We start from the raw sequence: 22,803 nt of genomic DNA, 5'->3' as shown, positions 1-22,803 counted from the left end.
AGTGTTTTGCCCTGGCCTGTGAGTGTGTGTCCGAGATATGTAACGTTATCACTCCACAGCTGCAGTTTGTGTTTTGAGACTTTGTGGCCCTGTTCAGCCAAATGCTGTAGCACAGCAAGTGTGTTGTCTTTGCACGCCTGCTGTGTGTGACCGGTTATTAAAATGTCATCTACATACAGCAAGTATTGACCTAGCTGTGGGAGCTTACAGCTAGACATTGACTTCTTCAGTGCTTCTGCATAGAGGGTTGGGCTATTCTGGAAACCCTGGGGCAAACGAGTGTATGTGTACCTCTGACCCTCAAAGGTGAAGCCAAACAATGGCTGTGAGTCTGGATGTAGTGGAACTGAGAAAAAAGCGTTTGAAAGGTCGATTACTGAGAACCACTGTTCTTTCGGTGTGACCTGATTTAAAATAGTGTGTGGATTAGCAACCACAGGTGGGATTTGTTCAGTCACTTCGTTTATAGCTCTCAGGTCATGCACTAGACGGTATGCACCCGTGATAGCTTTTTTAACAGGAAAGATAGGAGTGTTACAGGTGGCTGTCTTTATTTTTATTAAAATTCCTGCCTTTTCCATGTCTGCTATCACTGGGCGAATGCCATGTCTAGCCTCAGTAGTGAGTGGGTATTGAGATATCAGTGGTCTGTGTTTTGAGAGAGGTTTTACTCTTACTTCATCTGCATTTTTTATAAGGCCGACATCAGCAGGGCCTGTAGACCAGAGAGTTTTAGGCAGCTGAGCTAGTGCTGCCTGATGTCATTCAGTTAATTGTGCATGTGTTTCAGCGGCATCGGCTAGGTGTACAGCGGGCCTGACTGCGACCAGCCAACCCAGTGTGTATCGGAAACACCCTGTCCGGCGGCCTTGCAGCCAGCCTTCATGAGTGTCTTCCGTTTTTTCATAAGTGTCTGCTTCAACCCTGGCTAACACATTTCCTAAATCCTTCCAGTCTGAATGATAGTTATGCGCTACAGACACGTGTGGCTTAGGCATGCGGTTCAAAGCCTTCACGGCTGCTGATTGGATTACTGAGCACACTGCATTTCCCGACTTTGTGACATACAGGTGTTGTAAAGTCAAACTCTGTTGTCCTAGCTTCCACACTTGCTGATCGTAAAGTGGGTCTGGGCCTGGAGTTTGTTTAAATCTCAACGTGTTGTGATAGTCAGTGGGTTTCTGGAAATAGGATGTGGGGGGTGTATATTTGCGGGCCACATTGTGTAGTTTTGTGAGCTCTGGCAGTTCGAGAGTCCAGTAATAATGTGGGACACCGTGGCCTTGAGAGAGACACACGTTGCTGCTGTGTGCCGTGTTAATGCTATCTGGCTCTGGAGTGTTGTCATTTATCATGCATTCAGCAATCATGCCATTCTCTTCCGGTATCACGCCTATCCTGAGTTTTGTCAGAGCGTCTCTTCCTAGAAGGTTTACTGGGCATGACGGGTCATATATGCATTTAATGAAGCACCTGCGGCCACTTTCTGTATGTATTAGTTCTAAGGGGGCAGTTAGTTGTTGTACAGTGGTGAGGCCTGTGGCTGACTTCACAACTAATGTATCTTTTGAGTACTGTAAGTTCTTAGGTGCCTGCCTCAAAACCGTTTTACATGCTCCTGTGTCGCATAACATTTGGATTGGTTGCCCGTTCACATGAATTAACAGCATTGGTTTGTATTCTGACCCTAATAGCAATTGTTCTATGTTAAAAACTTCCCCTCCCTCATCAATGTTCATGTCTTGTGTGTTTTCTAGTCACATGTCATTGTTCTCCATAGATTCGCCACTGTTTTGCCTGTCATTGTTCCTCCTACTATTATGTGTCTGTGGCTTACTTCTGCACTCTCGTTCAAAGTGACCTCGTTTTCCACAGTTGAAACAGGCATTGTCTCTTTCATATCTGCTGTCTCTGTTTCTGTGTCTGCGGCCTTGCTGTCGATTACCTTGCTTCCCTTTCTGTCTCTGATAGCCTCCCGAAAATGCAAGGAAACCTGTCTCTGAATCTATGGTGAAGACGTCAGCCTTATTTTTCTGTTTGTGCACTTTTGTGGCGTGTTCAGCATGTAACAGGGCATCTGGCAGGTTGCCAGTGTTCATTGTGACCCAATGTTTCTCTACATGTGCTCTGATTGGTGGGAGCAGGCCATTTAGAAATGCATTTTTTAATTGCTGCTGGAATGGCGTTGCATCGCCATCGGCATAATCTAAATCTGAATGCTGCCTAAAAACTGGGCGCAGGCGGTCTAAAAAGTCTGATGCAGTTTCATTTTCTTTCTGTTTCACCTCTCCTATTTTATTGTAGTTTGGCTTGGGGGCCAGCTGTAGTTTCACACGTTCATAGAAGTTATGTAGTTGGCCTTCTAATTCAGGGTCACCTGCACGCAGGGGTTGTGGTCCGTTGCCGACCACTAAAGAATCTAAAGGATTATTAATTGCCCCCCCAGTGAAAGAGCCTTTCACTGAGCCAAACTTCAAACCCAAAAGATCTTGAAGTACCTGGTACATTTCATGACCGTTTAAATACCATTGAGTCCTAATTGCTTCAACTGCTCTCTTCCATATGTCAAAACCGTCATGCAGGGGCGGGACATCTTTAAGAACATTTTTGCGATCCTCATGTGACCATGGTCTAAACACAAGAATTGTGGGGTGTGCGTCTTGATGCCCCATAGGTCCAATCGGCTGACCATATCTGGGGTTAGGTGAACTTATTAATGGAAATACTCCTGGGGGGCTTGGGGGGTCAGGCCATATTTCCCTGCCTACATGATCTTCCCCTATATCTGCTTCAGGTGCTTGTGTTAATGACATTTTAGCTAAATCTGCCTGCACTGAACCGTAAGGGTTATTCACAGCTGCATCTTTGTCTGTTTGCTTGGGAGTTGATGCAGAGGCAGTAACATAGGGGGGAGGGGCTGCAGCCGTTGCTTCAGGCGCCTCACAGCTTTGCTTTTGTTTTTTATTCTGTCTCTTTTCTCTATTCTCAGCACGTCTCTGTTGCTCTTTTTTCCATGCATCTAGGAAAGTTAATTCATTTGTGCGTTTTCCTTTCTTTCTAAGATTTGTGGTTGCACTTATTTCCTTTAATAAGCTATCTTTGAGCTGTGTTAAAGCTGCGGGGCTGCACGTACCCTCCCACCCAGGACATGACGTCTTTTTAGGATTACGCCATCTCCTTGCGCTGATTTTTCCTGCACCTGGATATTTATTTTCTATCCATTGTTCGTCATTAATGAACTTTTGTGTATACTGCCCATTATTGGCAAGAGGTTTAGAGGTTTTATTCCCCATTTTTCAATTTTTATTATTTAGTGTATCTTACTTATGTATTTATTTAGTTATTTATTTTTATTTATTTATTTATACACTGGCAATACAGCTGCTATCCACCTTCGCTGGTATGAGGAATGAGAGTGGTTGTTCACACGCCCTTCTACTTTCGGACTATTTCCAAAAGCGGTGTGAACTTTACGAGGCGGAACTCGACCGTTCTCCCAAGCCACCAGCACTTCAGCGAACAGCAGTGAAAGAAAAACACAGTAGGAGCGGCTCAGTCTCTTATTGGACCGTGAAAAGTCAGCTTGCTCCGTTAATTAAAACAATACACACACATACATTCACATTCACACTTATTCGCGCGATCGGAACCCTTATCATAAGGGGAGCTGCCAGTCTTTCTGTAGACGAGCTACTTATTCCCTAGACCCAGCTGGGGGAGCTACCCAGAGCTCCAAACCTAACCCACAGAAGTGGGGAGCTTCCAGTCGACGAGCTCCAAGCTACCAGCCGACGAGCTACTTTAAACCCACAGAGGTGGGGAGCTTCCAGTCGCGACGAGCTACTTTCGCTATTTTAAATTCCCTGAATTTAAAATACGCTTTTACGCAAGATTGTGTCAGTGTGTCTGTATCTACCTGGTCAGTGTCGCCGGGTCTGGTCCACCTCGATCGGGCCCCACCACCGTGGGTCGCTTTCTAGAACGTTGGCCAAGACTCGAATCTAACGCCCTTGGTCTTTGACCACACACCTAGCGTGTGGGCTGTCGACAGACGAACAACGTGGACTGGTCACGGAGATGGGACACGATGGAGGCGCTCCGGCTCCGAAGGACCAAGAAATGTTGGGGGAAAACTCTGTAAAAAACCCAGGAGAAATAAAGACACAATGAGACAAAGTTACTTTCTTTATCAAACGTGTACACGGGTGAGCTGCTAAGGACAACTCACACCATGCACAGTGGCTTGGTAATTTTTATAGGCACAGAGCACAGAGACAGTGAGAACAGGATAAGAAAATACAAAACAAATAAAATAAACAACTCCATATGTGGTGCTAGTCTCGTCAGCAGAGAGCTGGGAGAAGGCTGTGAGAGATAAAACAATCTAAAACAATATGTCCCAAAACAGTATGTCTTTGCTGAGAAAGTCTAAAAAGATCATTCTAAACTAATCTAACCATAGACAAAAGGGCATGCTTGCACATTTAAAAGAAGGTAAAGAAACATAGAAACATTTTTCCTGTAACACCTTCCCACTGTCACCAAAGTGCTGCTCATAGGGGGTCATATGATTGTTGGGTTTTTCTCTGCATCTACTGTACAATATAAAGCACCTTGAGGCGACTGTTGTTGTGATTTGCGCTGTATAAATCAAACTGTGTAAATTGGGAGTGTCAGAGCAGAGTCAAACAGGATGTGACACGAGTCAGATCAGATCTCTGACAGGAAGCTGCCATCTTTCTGTTGAGCTACGTTCCTTCCTGCTTCACCAAACCTCAGACTTCCTTTAGACCAAACCAACCCAACCAAGGTGCCATTATTTCTATTTCGTATCACTTTATAACTTCTTCATCTCAAAGAAAAATATCTCCTACACCATATATAAGGATGCATTGTCTATGAAAGACACAAATATGGTTCTTTTCATGTACTGGCACAGCTACATTTGTCTGAAAGCTTACTTTATGGCTCTTGTATAGTTATCTGTGGTACTATATAAGATGAGCGCTAAATTCACCCACGACATGGTTAAGTTGGTGCACTGCCCAAATGTCTGGCTCCTGAGAATGAACCACCATCCTTTTAACTTAACGAGTGAACTGTCTGCTTGTTTCTCCTTAAAACAAACGTCGGTTTGACTCGACACCACCAACACAACCAGCTTCAGCAGCAAAATAACTGAACGAACGTTACTCCATCCAGATGTTTGACTGTAAAAGTGGCACACAGTGGCATGGTCCTCCTGTCCTGTTTGCTGGTTCTGTTTGTGGATGTATTATCCATAAAATCGTGATCTGTCTGCAGGGTTAAAGTCAGTCTTCTAAAGTAAAGGCCTTAAAAGTAAGTGGAACCTGAGCCGCATTAAGTACTGACATTGCTAATGTCACGTCACTTTGCCGACATTTGACCAAAAGTAACTTTTTCCACGTTCTTCAAAATTTGCATTGCTACTTAAATAAGTGAGAATAAATATGTCACAATAGATACATGAGAACAAAGCCCACTTGCTTGTCTTCCCCCAATTTGTTTTTAAATTAGCTGTGTCCCAAAACGTCGGCTGCATCCTCCGGAGGCCGCATTTGAAGGCCAATTACGTCACAGCCAGGCGACGAAGGCTGTCCCAGTTCATCGACTCCTTCAAATGCGGCCGACAAATGCGTCCTCCTTTTCCCCGAATTTGAAGGATGGGTCGAGTGTGTCCTTCGTGGCCCACCATATCCCAGAATTCATAGCGCAGGGCCAGCCAAATTTCAGCTGCCAACAATGGCGGCCGCTGCTAAGTTTTAAAATTACTCTTATTAATCTTTCTGGGTCACAAAATAAACTTTTAACATATTTTAAGGCGAGAAAGCAGCTGTGTAAATTACAAATATCTGCTCGGTTTATCAAGACATCGCATATTTGCAAAAGTGTGCCGACGTTTTCGGAGACGTCTGTTACCCACCCGCTCGATAGCAAGCCGGGGGGTTCAATGGTCACTCCAGCCAGCGAGAGCAGCGGACTCCCGGCTTCATCGTTTTCAGACCCCCGCTCTTTCGCTACTCAGGTTAAACATGATATAAGTCACTCGGATAACTTAAAAATGTAATTGTTTGCCTTTTTTCTGTGTTTTATTTGTTCCAGAGTAAATCGGTTTGGCTGAAATCAAAGTTATTAGATTATTAGATTAAATAAACTTTAATAATCCATCGGGTGGGTTCCTCCGGGATTCTCACACAGCTGAATAAACGTCAAACAGAAAACTGATTAAACAGAAGTGTGAGACGGTTGAGAGTTTACTCCAGTGTCCTGTTATATTTTAGATAGCAAGGAGCAGACGGCCGAGTTTATTAAACTCCACCGAGACAGCGGTGACGCAGATCTGAAGGCTCGACAATCACATTTCACAGCCTCGCACTTCCGGCCTTCTCGGTCTTTGAAGGACCCGGTCCACGTAGACCGCGAAGGAAAATGGGATCCTATTGGTGGCTCAGCTGGTTAGTAAAGAGGGACAACTACTTACTTACAACGACTTTATTGCACTATATAATTTTCCAATCAGTGTTCAGGAATTCTCAATGGTGCTTGGTGCCATACCCTCAGGGACTTCAATGTTATATACAGTGGGGCAAAAAAGTATTTAGTCAGCCACCGATTGTGCAAGTTCCCCCACCTAAAATGATGACAGAGGTCAGTAATTTGCACCAGAGGTACACTTCAACTGTGAGAGACAGAATGTGAAAAAAAAAAAATCCATGAATCCACATGGTAGGATTTGTAAAGAATTTATTGGTAAATCAGGGTGGAAAATAAGTATTTGGTCAATAACAAAAACACAACTCAATACTTTGTAACATAACCTTTGTTGGCAATAACAGAGGTCAAACGTTTACTATAGGTCTTTACCAGGTTTGCACACACAGTAGCTGGTATTTTGGCCCATTCCTCCATGCAGATCTTCTCGAGAGCAGTGATGTTTTGGGGCTGTCGCCGAGCAACACGGACTTTCAACTCCCGCCACAGATTTTCTATGGGGTTGAGGTCTGGAGACTGGCTAGGCCACTCCAGGACTTTCAAATGCTTCTTACGGAGCCACTCCTTTGTTGCCCGGGCGGTGTGTTTTGGATCATTGTCATGTTGGAAGACCCAGCCTCGTTTCATCTTCAAAGTTCTCACTGATGGAAGGAGGTTTTGGCTCAAAATCTCACGATACATGGCCCCATTCATTCTGTCCTTAACACGGATCAGTCGTCCTGTCCCCTTGGCAGAAAAACAGCCCCATAGCATGATGTTTCCACCCCCATGCTTCACAGTAGGTATGGTGTTCTTGGGATGCGACTCAGTATTCTTCTTCCTCCAAACACGACGAGTTGAGTTTATACCACAAAGTTCTACTTTGGTTTCATCTGACCACATGACATTCTCCCAATCCTCTGCTGTATCATCCATGTGCTCTCTGGCAAACTTCAGACGGGCCTGGACATGCACTGGCTTCAGCAGCGGAACACGTCTGGCACTGCGGGATTTGATTCCCTGCCGTTGTAGTGTGTTACTGATGGTGACCTTTGTTACTTTGGTCCCAGCTCTCTGCAGGTCATTCACCAGGTCCCCCCGTGTGGTTCTGGGATCTTTGCTCACCGTTCTCATGATCATTTTGACCCCACGGGATGAGATCTTGCGTGGAGCCCCAGATCGAGGGAGATTATCAGTGGTCTTGTATGTCTTCCATTTTCTGATGATTGCTCCCACAGTTGATTTTTTCACACCAAGCTGCTTGCCTATTGTAGATTCACTCTTCCCAGTCTGGTGCAGGTCTACAATACTTTTCCTGGTGTCCTTCGAAAGCTCTTTGGTCTTGGCCATGGCGGAGTTTGGAGTCTGACTGTTTGAGGCTGTGGACAGGTGTCTTTTATACAGATGATGAGTTCAAACAGGTGCCATTCATACAGGTAACGAGTGGGGGACAGAAAAGCTTCTTACAGAAGACGTTACAGGTCTGTGAGAGCCAGAGATTTTCCTTGTTTGAGGTGACCAAATACTTATTTTCCACCCTGATTTACCAATAAATTCTTTACAAATCCTACCATGTGGATTCATGGATTTTTTTTTTCACATTCTGTCTCTCACAGTTGAAGTGTACCTCTGGTGCAAATTACTGACCTCTGTCATCATTTTAAGTGGGGGAACTTGCACAATCGGTGGCTGACTAAATACTTTTTTGCCCCACTGTAAAAACACTGACAGCTCAATATCTACCTCAGTCACTCTCCCTGATCCAGCTGAGTCACCAATAGGAAAAATCTGCTTTTCACAGGAACTTGGTCACAGCAATAAGAGAATACGTAGTTTATGCCAAGAAGATATCGTCTCTCTCCCATATATAATATCTTATTGGAACCGATATGTTCCAGATATCAAGTGGAAGACAGTCTGGATGGTCCCCCATAAATATTTGATTGTAAATAAGGTGAAAGAAGTCTCTTTTAAAATTCTACATAAATGTTATCCAGCCAGTCACTACATGGTAAAATTTAAAAGGGACATAAATACTAATTGTACTTTCTGTGGGGATCATCCAGAAACTGTGACTGTGGCAGACTGGCGACCTGTCCAGGTGTGCCCCACCTCTTGCCCTATGATAGCTCAGATAGGCTCCCGCCCCTCCGCAACCCTGATAAGGTTAAGTTGGCCACTGATGAATGGTCTCTGAGCGTGACGGTGCTTGTGGGTGCAGGTCTCTGCCGGTTGTTCAGGTGTATTGCAGGTGTGAGGTGTGATGTCTTCCTGTTTCTCCAGCATGCACATTGTGAGCGGCTCCTGCAGCTCGCCCCTGCCTCCCACGCTCAGCCCCTACGAGAACGGCAACGCCCTCTTCATCAAGAAGCCTCACACGGCGTGTGGCTCTGTGACCGTCTTCACCTACGACCTCCAGCACGTGTCCACCCTGCAGTTCAACGGCAGGGTCGCAGTGATGTTCTCGGTGCCGTACGACTTCAACTTCTACTCCAACTGGTACGCGGTGGGAGTCTTCGACATGGACAAAGCCTGCGACCAGCACCTTTACGACGAGATGTACAACAAGTCGGAGCAAAAGTTTGTCAGGGGCAAAGCCAAGGGGCCGAGTCTGACCTACAGGGGGGCCTACATCACTGTCAGGGCCACCATGTCCGACACCTACCAGCCCATCCTCAAGGTCGCCATCTGCAATAACTGAGGCCCACAGCCGCACCTGCAGTGTGCACCATTAATCCCACTTAACCCAGTAACACTGGGTTCACACTGCAGGAGACCTGCAGCTGATTGATCAATCAATTAATCAGTCATCAGTCAGTTCGATTCTCTCCTCATTTTATATCCACAAACACAGATTAAATCTCAACATTTATTTGAAATTTGGATTTCTTTCCCTGCCCCTCCTTCCTGATGACATCCAAAAAATGGTGAGCTGTGATTGGTCAGCAGTGTGTCTGTGATGTTGTCTGAACCCGATGTTAAACTTTTTTTCCTTCTCTTTATGTTTGACACAAACTTAACTTTTACTTTTGATGATGTCACTCAGAAATCGTCATGGCGACTGCATTACTGTGGTCCAGTGAGATGAAACCACAGAGCTGTGCAGCTGTGAACATGTGGATGAGATAATAAAGGCTGAGTGAGTCCTAAATGTCTGAGCTGTTTTCTTACGATAACCAATCACAAAGCAGTCTAAGGAGCTTGGGAAGAAAAGCGTCGGGACTTCTTTAAGTTTCTTGAAGACGTTTGGTCCGAGAAGCTTCTTCAGTTTTCAGAGCAACTAGTGCAGAGTCCAAGGTTTTAAGCCCTGTGAGAGTTTTTCTAAAGGGGTCGCTGACCCACTGTCTTAAAACATCTATAATAATTGTAAAAAATAAAATTGGCTACGTCGCGTAGCGAATGTAACTCCCGCGATAAACGAGGGACTGCTGTATTATTAATAGTAGAGTCTGGGACATCTAATTGATTAACATCCACATTGATTATCATGCACTATTATTTTTGTTCAAGGAGAGCAAAAACTATAAAACTCTCTCAGCTTGTTCGTTGCCAAAAATGGCCACTTTTGTGTATGTTCACAAAATGCTGTAAAATGTGTATTTATTAAAACATTTATCTACTTTTACCGACTTGACTCTTTAAATTAGCTCCAGTCCTTTTCATTAAAACCAAAATTGTATCTACATTCTTTTTTTACTCTTTAAATGCCAGTTAGGTTATATATAGTACCAGTACCGTTTCAGATAAAAAGGTGATAAAGTCCTAATGGTTTCATAAATCTTCCTATTTATTTATTTTCATATAAGCATCGGGGACAAGGCTGTCTTGCAATTGTTGAGGTTCACTAGTGTGCGCCCTATTTCTTCCAGGATGACTCTTCATTTGTAGGTTTTAGTGGACTCTTAGTACTGTGAAGTGGTTTTCATGAGACAAAGGCTTGTATTCCAAGATCTGGGAGATTGTAGAAATGAGCAGTGATGCCCTTCTTGCCATCTTTCCAGAAAAATAAGTGATCTGGAAGCTGTTACGCTTACTTACAGCAGCAGCACTTTCTGTACCTGCATAAACTCCAGGACACATTTACTAACGGTGTTTGTTGCTGTATGTGCTGCAGCTTTGAATCTTTTATTAATATATATTTTGTTAATATTTTGGCTATGGTGTCTTGTTATGAAATGCACAAGAGTAAAAGTGTTTTTAGCATGCGGTCAAAGCTAAGTTTGACTGGGAAACTCAAAGCTCAATAGTCTGTATCAACAAAAATTCTCTGCAGCCTGTGTAATATTTGATGCGTCATAATTTATTCCAGTCTATCTTGCAAATACATGTTTGCGTTACAATGTCACGCACAAACACACGCAACTATTAGATCCTTAAGATTAAACCTGTGTCATTCTTTTGATCCACTGCAGTGTAATAGTCACAAAAAAAAGAAGTGAAGTGGCCAAAAATGGCCAGGATAGAGATCAAAGGGTTAATTCGTAAAATGTCTAAAAATATTATTGATTACAGGATAATACATTACTGTTAATAGCAACTGTAAGCTTTTTACTTTGAAGTTACAAGTATAAACAATGCTGTTACATTTACACTTACATTTTTTACTATAAGTATGGACATAAAACAAGTGAACAACATTTTATAATAAGCTTAATTGGAATTCTGTACACTGGAAAACAACCAACAACACATAAAAAACACAAACAAACAGCCAGTGCCTTCATCTGTCCGTTAAGTGTCAAACATCACATTGACCCGTAGTCGCTGCTCGTCAGCACATGCTTTTAAAAAGAGCTCCATGTCCTCTGCAAACTGAAAAACAAAGAGGAAGAAGTCCCTCTACACAAAAACACTGCAGATGACAGGCCAGGCAAACATCTATTGACCTGGTCCAGAAACTGTCTCACCTGGGACTCTCCACCCCCATCTGCCTCTGGATCAAGGACTTCCTGACAAATAGACCACAGTCTGTCAGACTCGGCCCCCACCGGTCCAGCACCATCACACTCAGCACCGGGTCTCCACAAGGATGTGTTTTGAGTCCCCTCCTGTTTACGCTCTACACATCCGACTGCTCCCCTACCCATCTCTCAAACACCATCATAAAGTTCGCGGATGACACCACAGTGGTTGGACTCATCTCAAGGGGGGATGAGTCGGACTACAGAGATGAGGTCAACAGACTGACTGAGTGGTGTTCAGTTAACAACCTCCAACTGAACACCACGAAAACTAAAGAACTTATCTTGGACTTCAGGAAGGGCAGAGCAGACCCGGCCCCACTCTACATCCACGGGAGCTGTGTGGAGAGGGTACACTCCATGAGGTTTCTGGGCGTGCAGATATCTGATGACCTCTCCTGGACTGCAAATACTACAGCGGTGGTTAAAAAGGCCCAGCAGCGTCTCCACTTTCTGAGAGTGCTTAGGAGGAACAACCTGGAGGAGAGGCTGCTGGTGACATTTTACAGAGCCACCATAGAGAGCATCCTAACGTACGGCATAACAACATGGTATGCAGGGTGCTCAGCTGCGGACAGGAAAGTACTGCAGAGGGTCATCAACACAGCCCAGAAGATCACTGGCTGCTCTCTGCCCAGCCTGGAGGTCACTGCAAACTCTCGGTACCTCAGCAGAGCTGGCAATATCATCAAGGACCACTCTCACCCCAGCAACCAACTGTTTGAACTATTACCGTCAGGCCGACGGTACAGGTCACATAAAACCAGGACAAACAGATTCAGGGATAGCTTCTTTCCCAGAGCTATCACCGTAGTAAATAAGCACAAAAACAACTGAACCTATTCCATACCGTCACTGTCATTATATTATGCTGCTATTCATACTGTCATTATATTAATGCTGCTATCCTGTATATATTGTACATACTATTGTTTGAGTACTTACGATTGTTTTTTTTGTACTTTTTATATTTTACATTTATATTTATTATTGAAACTTGCACCAAGGGAGTGGCACTCCAATTTCGTTGTACTCTGTACAATGTGAAAAGCAACATTTAAGTCAACAAAGAGACTGCAGAGGTGCTGAAAAGAAGTGCATATTTATAACTTTAACTATGAGGTATATTTAATACCAACATACCTTTGAAAGGCAAAGCATTTTGAATGTGTCCATTTATTTGCTGCTCAATCTTTGCCCTGACAGCAGGGCTGAGAGTGGGGCGCAGAGGGCAGCGAAACAGCCAACACGTGGTGCACTCCTGCAATTCTGGCTTGGAGGCAGAATTCCAATTTGATATGTGCATCTAAAACAGAGAGAAACAGATAAACACCATATACACCTTTAAGTTCAGGTTTTAGCAGAAATAACACGTTACAGTTAGCATGTAAGAGATTTGGGGAGAAAATTCTTTACAAAAACATAATTTACAAGACACTTAATTGTGACATACGTATCTATTGACATATAACAGACAATTGAACAAAGGCTAACTCAAATCTGGGCAATAAAAAAGCAGAACAGAATGGAATAGAGAATATTAGTATTTATAAATGTATGAATCTCTTTGTGACAAACTTTACAATGTTGATGCAGGTGGAATGAGAGACATGAATAAAGCACAATATGCAGTAAATGGAACGATGTGCATTGATGTCAGATACTGAAAAGCAGTGAAGTGAATTTGTTCAATAACAAGCAAAAATCAAATACGTTTGAAAGGGACCACTAAATGCTAGTCAGAGGTGTTAAAAGTGCACACATTCCTTACTTAAGTTTAGATACCTCGGGGGTCTGACTGTTGTTGTAACGCTAACAAAGTGCCAACATCAGTGTAAGCAAAGTAGATGATTCCTAGAATTATATAATTATTAACAGCAAATTTATACATGGAAGACTCTGTACCAACCTTTACGATCGATTTGCAAGGTTAATGATCCATGCAGGAACGAGACAACAAAAAAAATCCACGCGGGAACGTATTTCCGCCTACTGTGGAGGTCACATGTTTCCAGTTAGTGTGGAGGTCCCAATATGGCGCTCCCCAGTGGCTTTTTTATTTTTTATTTTTTTTATTTTATTTTTTTTATTGACAAAGCACAAAATACAGATATACAAATACAAAATAGCAAACACAATGTCAGGGGGTTCGTATAAAAAAGCACAATAGACACAGTCTATTATAGAATCACATGATATTGAACAGGGAACATAGGTTTATGGTTTTGACAGCTTTTTGATTTTGAGAATGTTGTATGGTTTTAACATATTGTTTGGTTTCATTTAAAAAGCAACGAAAGGATGGTTTTGCGTTAGAAAATTTCGACTTATGTATATGAAATTTGGCCAATAATATCAATAAGTTAATCAAATAAAATTCGTTTGCCCTGTGCATGGGGTACTTAAAGAAACCAAACAATATTTTCTCGTAACAAAGAGAGAACTCAGAAAGGATAAAGGAAACAACAAAAACACAAAATTCTTGCCAGAAAAGATTCGTGTATAAGCATGACCAAAATAAATGAGAAATATCTTCCTTCACACAACTACAAAATGTACAGTTAATATCAATGTCCTTTTTATAACGTACAAGAAAAGACCTAGTTGGATAAAAACGATGAATAACTTTAAAAGATATTTCCTTTACTTTGTTATTTAATAGAAATTTCGACGGTAAGGTCCAAATCTTCTCCCATTCCAGGTCCTGGTATAAGTTATTCCAGTAGGCGACAGCCACTGGGACACAAGTTCTGTCTTTTTGAAACAGAGTTCTTATTTCACGGTTGTTTTTCCTCCTTACAGAAGGGAAACACACCTGACCGACATAAGTAACAGCAGGGTCCAGTGGTAAAGGGGTCAAATCACTAACAACAAGATTTCTAAACAACATTAAGACCCCAGCAGGGATAGCATCAAACACTATGGCATATTCCTTTGGTGGAACAGGAAGACCATATCTATTCAAAAATTCTGAGTAAGAGAGTAAACCTCCAACAGGATTTATAAGTTGTGCAACACGATGAATCCCATTATCAAACCAATTACTTAAAAACACAGATTTATGTTTGTATAAAATGTCTCTATTGTTCCAAATATAGTATCTATGTGGAGAAAAATTGTGTTTATAAATCAATGACCAGGAAAGAAGCATTTGTTTATGAAAGTTGGATAGTTTTAAAGGGATTTTATCGATATTGTAATTACAAAGCAAAAGAAAGTTAAGACCACCAATTTTTGAGAAAATATAATTGGGAATAAAGTTCCAAATTGAGGTTGGGTTCCTGAAAAATTGTTTAATCCAGTTTATTTTAAACACATTGTTTAATGAGGAGAAGTCAAGAAAGTTTACTCCACCATGTTGGTATGAGCTGGATAAAACTGATCTTTTAATATAATGAATTCTATTCTTCCATATGAAATTATAAATAAGTCTGTCAATATCTGCCAGGGTTTCTTTATTTACATCAAGAGACAAAGCAGCATAAGTTAGACGAGATAAACTCTCTGCTTTCACCAGTAAAACTCTCCCTTTAATGGATAAATCCCGCTGCAGCCAAGCATTTAGCTTTTGTTGTGTTTTGTCCAAAATTGGAGTGAAATTAAGGGAGCACCTGGTGGATTGATTTTTATTAATGACTATACCAAGGTAAGTGACAGACTCTTTCACTGGGATGCCAGCAATAGATAGACTGGTACAATTTCTAAGGGCAAGCAGTTCACATTTGCCAATGTTTAGGTGGAGTCCTGAAGCTAAAGAAAAGGCATTAATTGTGTTAATAGCCATCTGCACCTGTGAAGCATCTTTTAAAAAGAGAGTGGTATCATCAGCAAGTTGACTAATGAATATTTCTTCATCTGCAATTGTTATACCTTTCAGAGGACTGCCTTTAATATAATCAGAGAGGAGTTGAGCACAGATGAGAAATAAGTATGGGGAGATGGGGCAGCCTTGCCTGATACCGCGGTTCAAGTTAAACCTAGGTGATGTACCTGCTTGTAGTTTGATGGAGCAATTCACATTTTTGTACATTGTTTTAATTGCATTCTGAAAATAAGGGCCAAAGCCAAATTTGTCCAAAGCCTGAAAAATGAAACCATGTTCAATCGTGTCAAACGCTTTGCAGAAATCTACAAATAAGATAAAGCTATCATCCCTACACAAATCTGCATAATCAATTAGGTCAGAAACAAGTCTGATGTTGTTGGATATGTGTCTGTTAGCCATAAAGCCAGAGTGAGTTTCATCAATAATATCATTCAAAACAGCTTTCAGTCTTTTGGCAAAGATCTGAGCTAGGATCTTATAATCATTATTAAGGAGGCAAATTGGCCTCCAATTGTCAATATAAGTGGGATCTTTCTTTGGCTTTGGGATTAGGGTTAACAGACCTTGTGATAAAGTGGGGGGAAGAGACTGATTTATAAGACTTTCAATGTATATATTAAGAAGAAATGGAGCCAGTTGATCTGCAAAAGTAATGTAAAATTCAGAGGTTAAGCCATCGGTTCCTGAGGATTTATTAAGTTTAAGACGTCGAATAGCAGGTAGCACTTCACTAATAGATATCAACCTATCACAGAAACTCATCTGATCTTCTTTAACTGTTCGCACATCAGGGATTTGTTCCATAAAGTTCAGAGCAGCACTCTCATCAAACTCTGACTTGTATAAATTTCTATAAAAATTGGAGCAATAGGTGGAGACTTTTCGGGGATCATCAGTTATAATACCGTCAATATTAAGTCTCCGAACAGAACTAAGTTTAGAACGAGATTTCTCTAATTTAAAAAAATAGGATGAGTGTTGTTCACCTTCTTCTAACCATCTTCTCCTTGATCTCACAAAGGCTCCCTCTGCTTTCAGTTTATAAATATCATTTAACTTACTCTGTTGCAAAGCTAAGTCAGTTTTATCTTCTTCAGATAGGTTCTCTGGTGGGATCTGAGTGAGAGCAGATATCCTAGTAATTACATTAATTTCTTCATTTTTCCTCTGTTTTGCTGCAGATGAGCCATACTCTCTTAAATATTTAGCGGCTTCAAATTTAAAGAGTTCCCAGTTTTGACAGTAGAGATGACTGGTTAGGGCTTTATCCCAGAAACGTTTGATTAATGACAAAATATCTTCAAGCACTTTTTCATGTTTTAGAAGGGAGTTATTAAGTTTCCAGTAGCAGCTCCTACAAGTTTGGGCAGCATTAGTATTGAAAAAGACCTGAAGTGATACCGCTTTGTGATCCGTGAGTGGAGTTGGCATTATATTGGCTATAACATTATCCCTATTTAAGCAATCAGAAATTAACCAGAAGTCAATACGGGATTTAGAAGAGTTGGATTTGTTACTCCATGTAAATAGTCTGGCTTTAGGGTTTTTAAATCTCCAAATGTCTATTAAATGAAACTTTTGCATGAATGTATTTAAACAACAGGACAGAGAGTTATTTGAGCTAGGTGGCCATCTGTCTAGTGAAGGATCTGGAGCAATGGAGCAATGGAGGGGGTAGGGACAAATAAGTAAATACTTCAGCCTACTCCTTTTCAAACAAATAATGGAATGATATTTTGTAATGATTGTGAAGGCACATGTTTGAAATGTTTGAAATAAAAATGAACTGAACTGAACTGAACTGAACAATGTTAAAATCGCCTCCAACTAATAACAGGAGATTCGGGTATTTGGATAACCAGAACAAAAAGCGTGTTTCAAGGGCATCCAGTAAGAAGTCATTATCAGACTTAGAATTAAAACCATACACGTTGGCAAGAAGAAGAAGTGTACCATCAATGTTGACAATCATTAACACATAGTGTCCTTCTGAGTCCATTTCAGAGTGCATAACATTCCCATTAAATTTGTTCTTCAGAGTAGTAACTCCTGCCGATCTTTCTGATCCATGTGAGAACCATAGGTCCTTGCCCCACTGTGTTTTCCAAAAAGCAGTATCCTTAATAACAGAATGTGATTCTTGAAAAAAAACAAAGTCAGTATTCTGTTGATTTGCAAACAAAAACAAAGCTTTTCGCTTAACAGTGTCTCTTAAACCCCTGACATTGAGAGAACAAAGTGATATAGACAGTGCGGCTTTAACACAAAATAATGAACAGTTTACTTCCCATAGTTAACATGGAACTGGTATTAACTTTTATCCTGAACCTCAAAATTGTAAACAACCCCTCTGACATCTTTAACTTTATACCTCAAGGAGGGCATGAAACCTCCATCATCGCAGGTGCAGCTTGATCCTCAGGCGAAGTGAGCGTTGGGTGCACCTCTTTCCCCTCAATGATCACACGGACCCCGGCAAAGTGAGCTCTTTTTCCTTCTTTCCTTGCAGCATCAATAAGAGGCCAAAGCTTCTCTCGAATTGCCCTGTCAGCAGAGGACAGATCTTCAGTGAACCTCATGTAGTTTTCTTTCAGAAAGGAACAGTTTTTAGCTTTTCTCCAGATCAAGTCACGAGCTGATCTTGTCACAAATCGAATGATAACCAGCCTTGGTTTCTTCTGAGTTTCGCTGTAGCGGCCCAGGCGATGAACTACATCAATGCTGTTTTTGAATCCTGCACTTGTTTCCCCGGCAACAGTGCAGCAGATGTCAAGTACTTTTCTGGTGATGTCTTCTTGCTTTTGCTCAGGGACACCTGAGAGCCTGAGATTCCATCTCCGATGGTATCTTTCAACTTCGTTGACCTTCAGTTCTACTTGAGACATTCTGCTGCTGTTTTTTTCACAAGTAGCTTTAACGGTTTTGGTGACATTCTTCAAAGATTCTACTTCCAAGAACATGAAGTCAATAGACTTCTTCATGGCCTCGATGTTAACAGTATTCTTGCTGATCATAGCCTCCAGATTATCTGAGCGCTCATTAATTAAAGTAGCAATGTTGTTTTGCACATCAGCAAGAGTTATATCACCTTTGTGTTTTTTACCATCTGGTCTGGCTGGAGTATCGGGATCCGAGTCCGGCAGTGGCATCAGTTCAGGACTTTTGCTGCGGTTGTAGTCATGTTCGGCAGTCACGGCATTCTTGGGGCTGGTTTTTGAGCCAACAACACCTGTGTTTCTCTCCATTTCCTTGGTTGCTCCTTTGGTTAGACTTTTAAACTTCATGGGTGTTTCTTTTTCCTTCCTTTTGCTTCCCTGAGTTGCTGAAAACATCGCTGAGGTAACAGAGCTTTCCTGCTGTTAGCTGAGCTATCGCTTTGCAAAGAGGCTTGGGTCGCGAAAAAGTCCTTTGAAGTATGGTTCAGGAAGCCGTTACTTAGAAATGTTGCATACGTGTACTGAATAAACAGTCAGTAGAATAACTCATTTGTGATTCAGAGAAAAAACGACGGCTGAATGGTAAATGGCCTGTATTTATATAGCGCTTTTACTAGTCCCTAAGGACCCCAAAGCGCTTTACATATCCAGTCATCCACACACACATTCACACACTGGTGATGGCAGCTACATTGTAGCCACAGCCACCCTGGGGCGCACTGACAGAGGCGAGGCTGCCGGACACTGGCGCCACCGGGCCCTCTGACCACCACCAGTAGGCAACGGGTGAAGTGTCTTGCCCAAGGACACAACGACCGAGACTGTCCGAGCCAGGGCTCGAACCGGCAACCTTCCGATTACAAGGCGAACTCCCAACTCTTGAGCCACGATCGCCCTAAAGGGAAGTAAAACTGCAAAATCCTGCTTAGCCGCGGAGAAGAGTGTCTACCTCGGTCGCCATCTTGGCTGCTCCCCCGCGCTCCCCAGCCAGACCCTTCTCAACGTCCCTGTCACTACCCGATTCGTACCGGAAACCCGATCGGTACCCCGCATGCGCAAATCTTACGTCACTTCCTCTCTTTGCCAACATTGCGACATTCAATATATTTGAATGATACGGTTAGCGCCCAGTTAGCTCCTAGCATTTCTCAACAGCTCTGCCTCCTTTTCGACTGCCCGGGACATTTAAACAATGGATAATCCGTATACAAAGAAATTCATGCTTTTCTCCTCAAGCGTCCCCCGATTGAGCAACAGCGCCGTAAAATAAGAAGAATGGCGCCTAATTACAGAGTTAATAATGCAGACTTTGTAATATCTCACGTGTAGATTCATCAGCCAGATGAAGTGTTTACTGACAATTGACAGTGATAGCGCACATCATCATCACTATTCCAACAATCCTCTCCTCACAGACAAGCATAAACACACTCGACTATCGCTAAATCAGATTTAACACACGTTTGTAATGATGATAATTCAGTTTACAATAGGGTTTATTCGCTCGGTCAGCAGGTGGCGGTATCCTCGTACACTGGGGAGTAAACTGCCATTAAACGAACAGAAGAAGAAGAAAACATCTGCACATGCGCAGTACGGATCGGGTAGACCCGATTTGTACGGTCAGACTTTACACATGCGCAGTAAGGATCGGAGAGTCCTGATCCGTAACTTTCTTTTTATTTTTCATTTTTGTCTACATTGTACTGAAATGCTTCATTATTGCAAACATTTTAAGATATACTTGTTATTCTTAACATCTTAACAGATACTCTGACCCATAACTATCGTAAAACGCTACGACCGGAAGTAGAAACCTTTCGCGCATGCGGGGTACCGATCGGGTTTCCGGTACGGATCGGGTAGTGACAGTCCCACTTAAATCCTGCTAAATTTTGGGCATCACAATTTCAAAAGATCACAAAGTCTTAGAAAAAGTAAATATTTTAGATAATGTTGACAAATGTAAGACAATCCTAAATAAGTGGTTACAAATATTATTAACCAAAATGGACAGTTTATCTAGATTTATATATCCAGCTTACTCTCTATCAATATCGAATAAAGTTATTAAAACAATTAATAGCTTGAATTTTAATTTTATTTGGAGGAATAAGTGCCATTATATATCTAAAGATGATTTGGTTAAACCATACATTGAAGGCGGTGGAAACGCAATTGATTTTGACATAATGAATGGTGTTTTGAAACTTAAATGGTTAAAATCCTTCCTAAATAATCCACACTCCATTTGGTTTTTTATACCAAGTAAGGTCTTTAACACACTGGGGGGTATCGACTTTCTCCTAAAGTGTGACTTTGAAATTACTAAGCTACCTGCTAAACTCTCTGAATTCCATAAACAGGTCCTTCTTTATTGGAAAATGTTATTTAAACATAATTTCACTCCACATAATAGCCCAATTTGGAACAATAGATATATACTGATGAACAGAAAATCTATTTTTATTCAAGATTGGTTATCAAAAGGTGTTTGGGCAATTGCCCATTTTGTAGATGAGGAAGGACATGTTCTAGGACATCAAGATTTTTGCCAAAAGTTTAATATCCAATCTTCTAAAAGTAAATTTAATCGGGTTATAAAATCCATTCCATTGTCACTTAAAAACATAGTTGTAAATGATATAATATATTCTGACATCTCCCCCAAGTTAAGGCAATTATATATAGATGGTATTCGATTTTGTGATGTTAAATGCAACAATAAGTTTCTTAGATCTTCATTAAGGAGTCTTTATTCTCCAAATTTACTTAGACGTAATTACATATTAAAAGATTTCCAAAGGGAAGAAATTGAAAAAATAAGAACTGATTATATCACCTTCCCTATCCCTCCTAAAGGGAAAGAAGTCCAATTTAAAATCTTGAATAAAATTTACCCGACAAATAGACTCCTTAGTGATAGATTCAAAATAGAAACGGGTAATTGTGTATTTTGTGAAACAGAAGAGGAGGATTTGGACCATCTATTCTTTTTGTGCAATTTTATACAAATATTTTGGTTGGATTTTCATACCTGGCTTTATTCCAGTGGGATTCAAATTACCCCATTTACCTTAAATATGATAATGTTTGGAGTGTTTTTGAAAGAAAAGAAAGCTAATTATGGTGTTAATGTGTTATTAATCTTGTGTAAGTATTTTATACATAAATGTCGCTTTTTTAAGATTAAACCAACACTGGCTCACTGGAAAAACGACCTAAACCTGTTGGTTAAATCTTTGACTTTAGTTAAAAAGAAAAAGGCTGCTTTTTTTGTTTCCTTTGTAGAAGATTTTGATTTAGTGAGTTAATAATCTGTTAATTTATGTGACCCCATCTTTATATTTTATTTTCACTATATATGAAAGTTGCTAATATGTAAGAAATGTTTATTCTCTGAATCTGTAATATATGGTGCATTTTGTTTGTATGTTTATATTACTAATAAAAAAAAAAAAAAAAAAAATCCTGCTAAATGAAACAACTGCACCACCTGCTGTCTCAAATGTCACCCTGCACTGACTCCAGTAACAGCAAAGGATGCTGGGTAATATTCAGTGTGGTAAAGAGAGGACCTACCTACTTTGTCCTTGACCATAAATGCTGGAGCTGTGACTGTAAACCTGTAAAGAGCCAGCAGACGTCACCCAGAGGTTACAGCTGCTGGGCCCCAGTCTGACTCATCACTGTGAGCCACAGCTTAGCCCGCACTAAACAACCAGACCGCTGAGCAGCTGTTTTCATGCAGCGTTTGAAGAACACAAAGTCTGTATGCTCTGATCTTAGTTCAGTAACACATCATTTATGAAGTTAAATAAAATGTCCCTTACTTTTCCTCTTCTTTGCATCTTTCTCCATTTCTGAGTGTCACACCCTGTGTTTCTCTCCCTCTGAACTACAGCACACATGTTTAGTGTCAAACGTCACATAAGCACTTTGTGTGTTTGCTGATGTTTGTTGAGCTGTTAAAAAGGTTGCTGTTGAACTTCCCTGCTGTTTGCTCCTCTTCTGCAGCGCTAACTGGATGCTGAACAATGCTTTGCGACTTTACATCTGCACCATGAACGCATCAACAGTGAGGGTGTGAGTGGAGTGTCGCTATTTTCTTATTGCTGAGTAAATATCTGTAGAAGAAACGCCAGGCTGCAGTTCACAAAACCTCCTGGACAGCTCCATGTTTCCTCTCTAACATCAGTCTGCGATGGTCTGATGGAGGATTCCAGCTGTTCAGCAGTCCTGGCTCTGCTTCGTCCTGTTGTTGCTTACATGATGCTCCAGATGTTGTCTGCTGGTCAGAGGTCTGGACTGCAGGCGGGCCGGTTCAGCGGCCGTGCGGCTGGGACAGATGCAGTCTGCGATTTAGCGTTGTTCTGCTCAAACACGAAGGCCTCCCAGAGACACACGTCAGCACGGAGCAGGTGTCAGAGCAGTGTATAAACACCTGTTTATACCTTTGAGCAGTGATGGAGCCTTTCCAGATGTGCCAGCTGTCAGCTCCGATGCCCCCCATGAGAGCTGCAGGCTTTGACCTGAGCTCTGATATCGTTAGTCTGGAGGATGTGGAGTCCATTTTTGGCTCATAAGT

At 41.6% G+C, this 22,803-nt stretch overlaps 1 protein-coding gene and 1 long non-coding RNA gene across 2 annotated transcripts in view; one reads left to right on the top strand and one right to left on the bottom strand.

Moving 5' to 3' along the window:
* LOC308411040 (uncharacterized protein) overlaps window positions 1–9,783 on the top strand; it is a 16,671-nt gene extending 6,888 nt beyond the window's left edge. The window contains exon 3 of the mRNA XM_080904737.1: window positions 8,776–9,783. Coding sequence (XP_080760863.1) covers window positions 8,776–9,193 — 418 coding nt within the window. The 3' untranslated portion in view covers window positions 9,194–9,783. The remainder of the gene's footprint in view (window positions 1–8,775) is intronic.
* On the bottom strand, window positions 605–22,803 carry LOC308411041. Its single transcript, XR_013974330.1, has 3 exons — window positions 22,049–22,803; window positions 12,597–12,759; window positions 605–4,135 (listed from the first exon to the last, which is right to left on the bottom strand). It is a non-coding gene; the product is annotated as an uncharacterized lncRNA (long non-coding RNA).

This window comes from Rhamphochromis sp. 'chilingali' (genome assembly GCF_963969265.1).
Source record: "Rhamphochromis sp. 'chilingali' genome assembly, chromosome: 15".
NCBI lineage: Eukaryota > Metazoa > Chordata > Actinopteri > Cichliformes > Cichlidae > Rhamphochromis > Rhamphochromis sp. 'chilingali'.
Note: the sequence above shows the minus strand (reverse complement) of the source record. Positions and strands in the feature narration are given on the sequence as shown.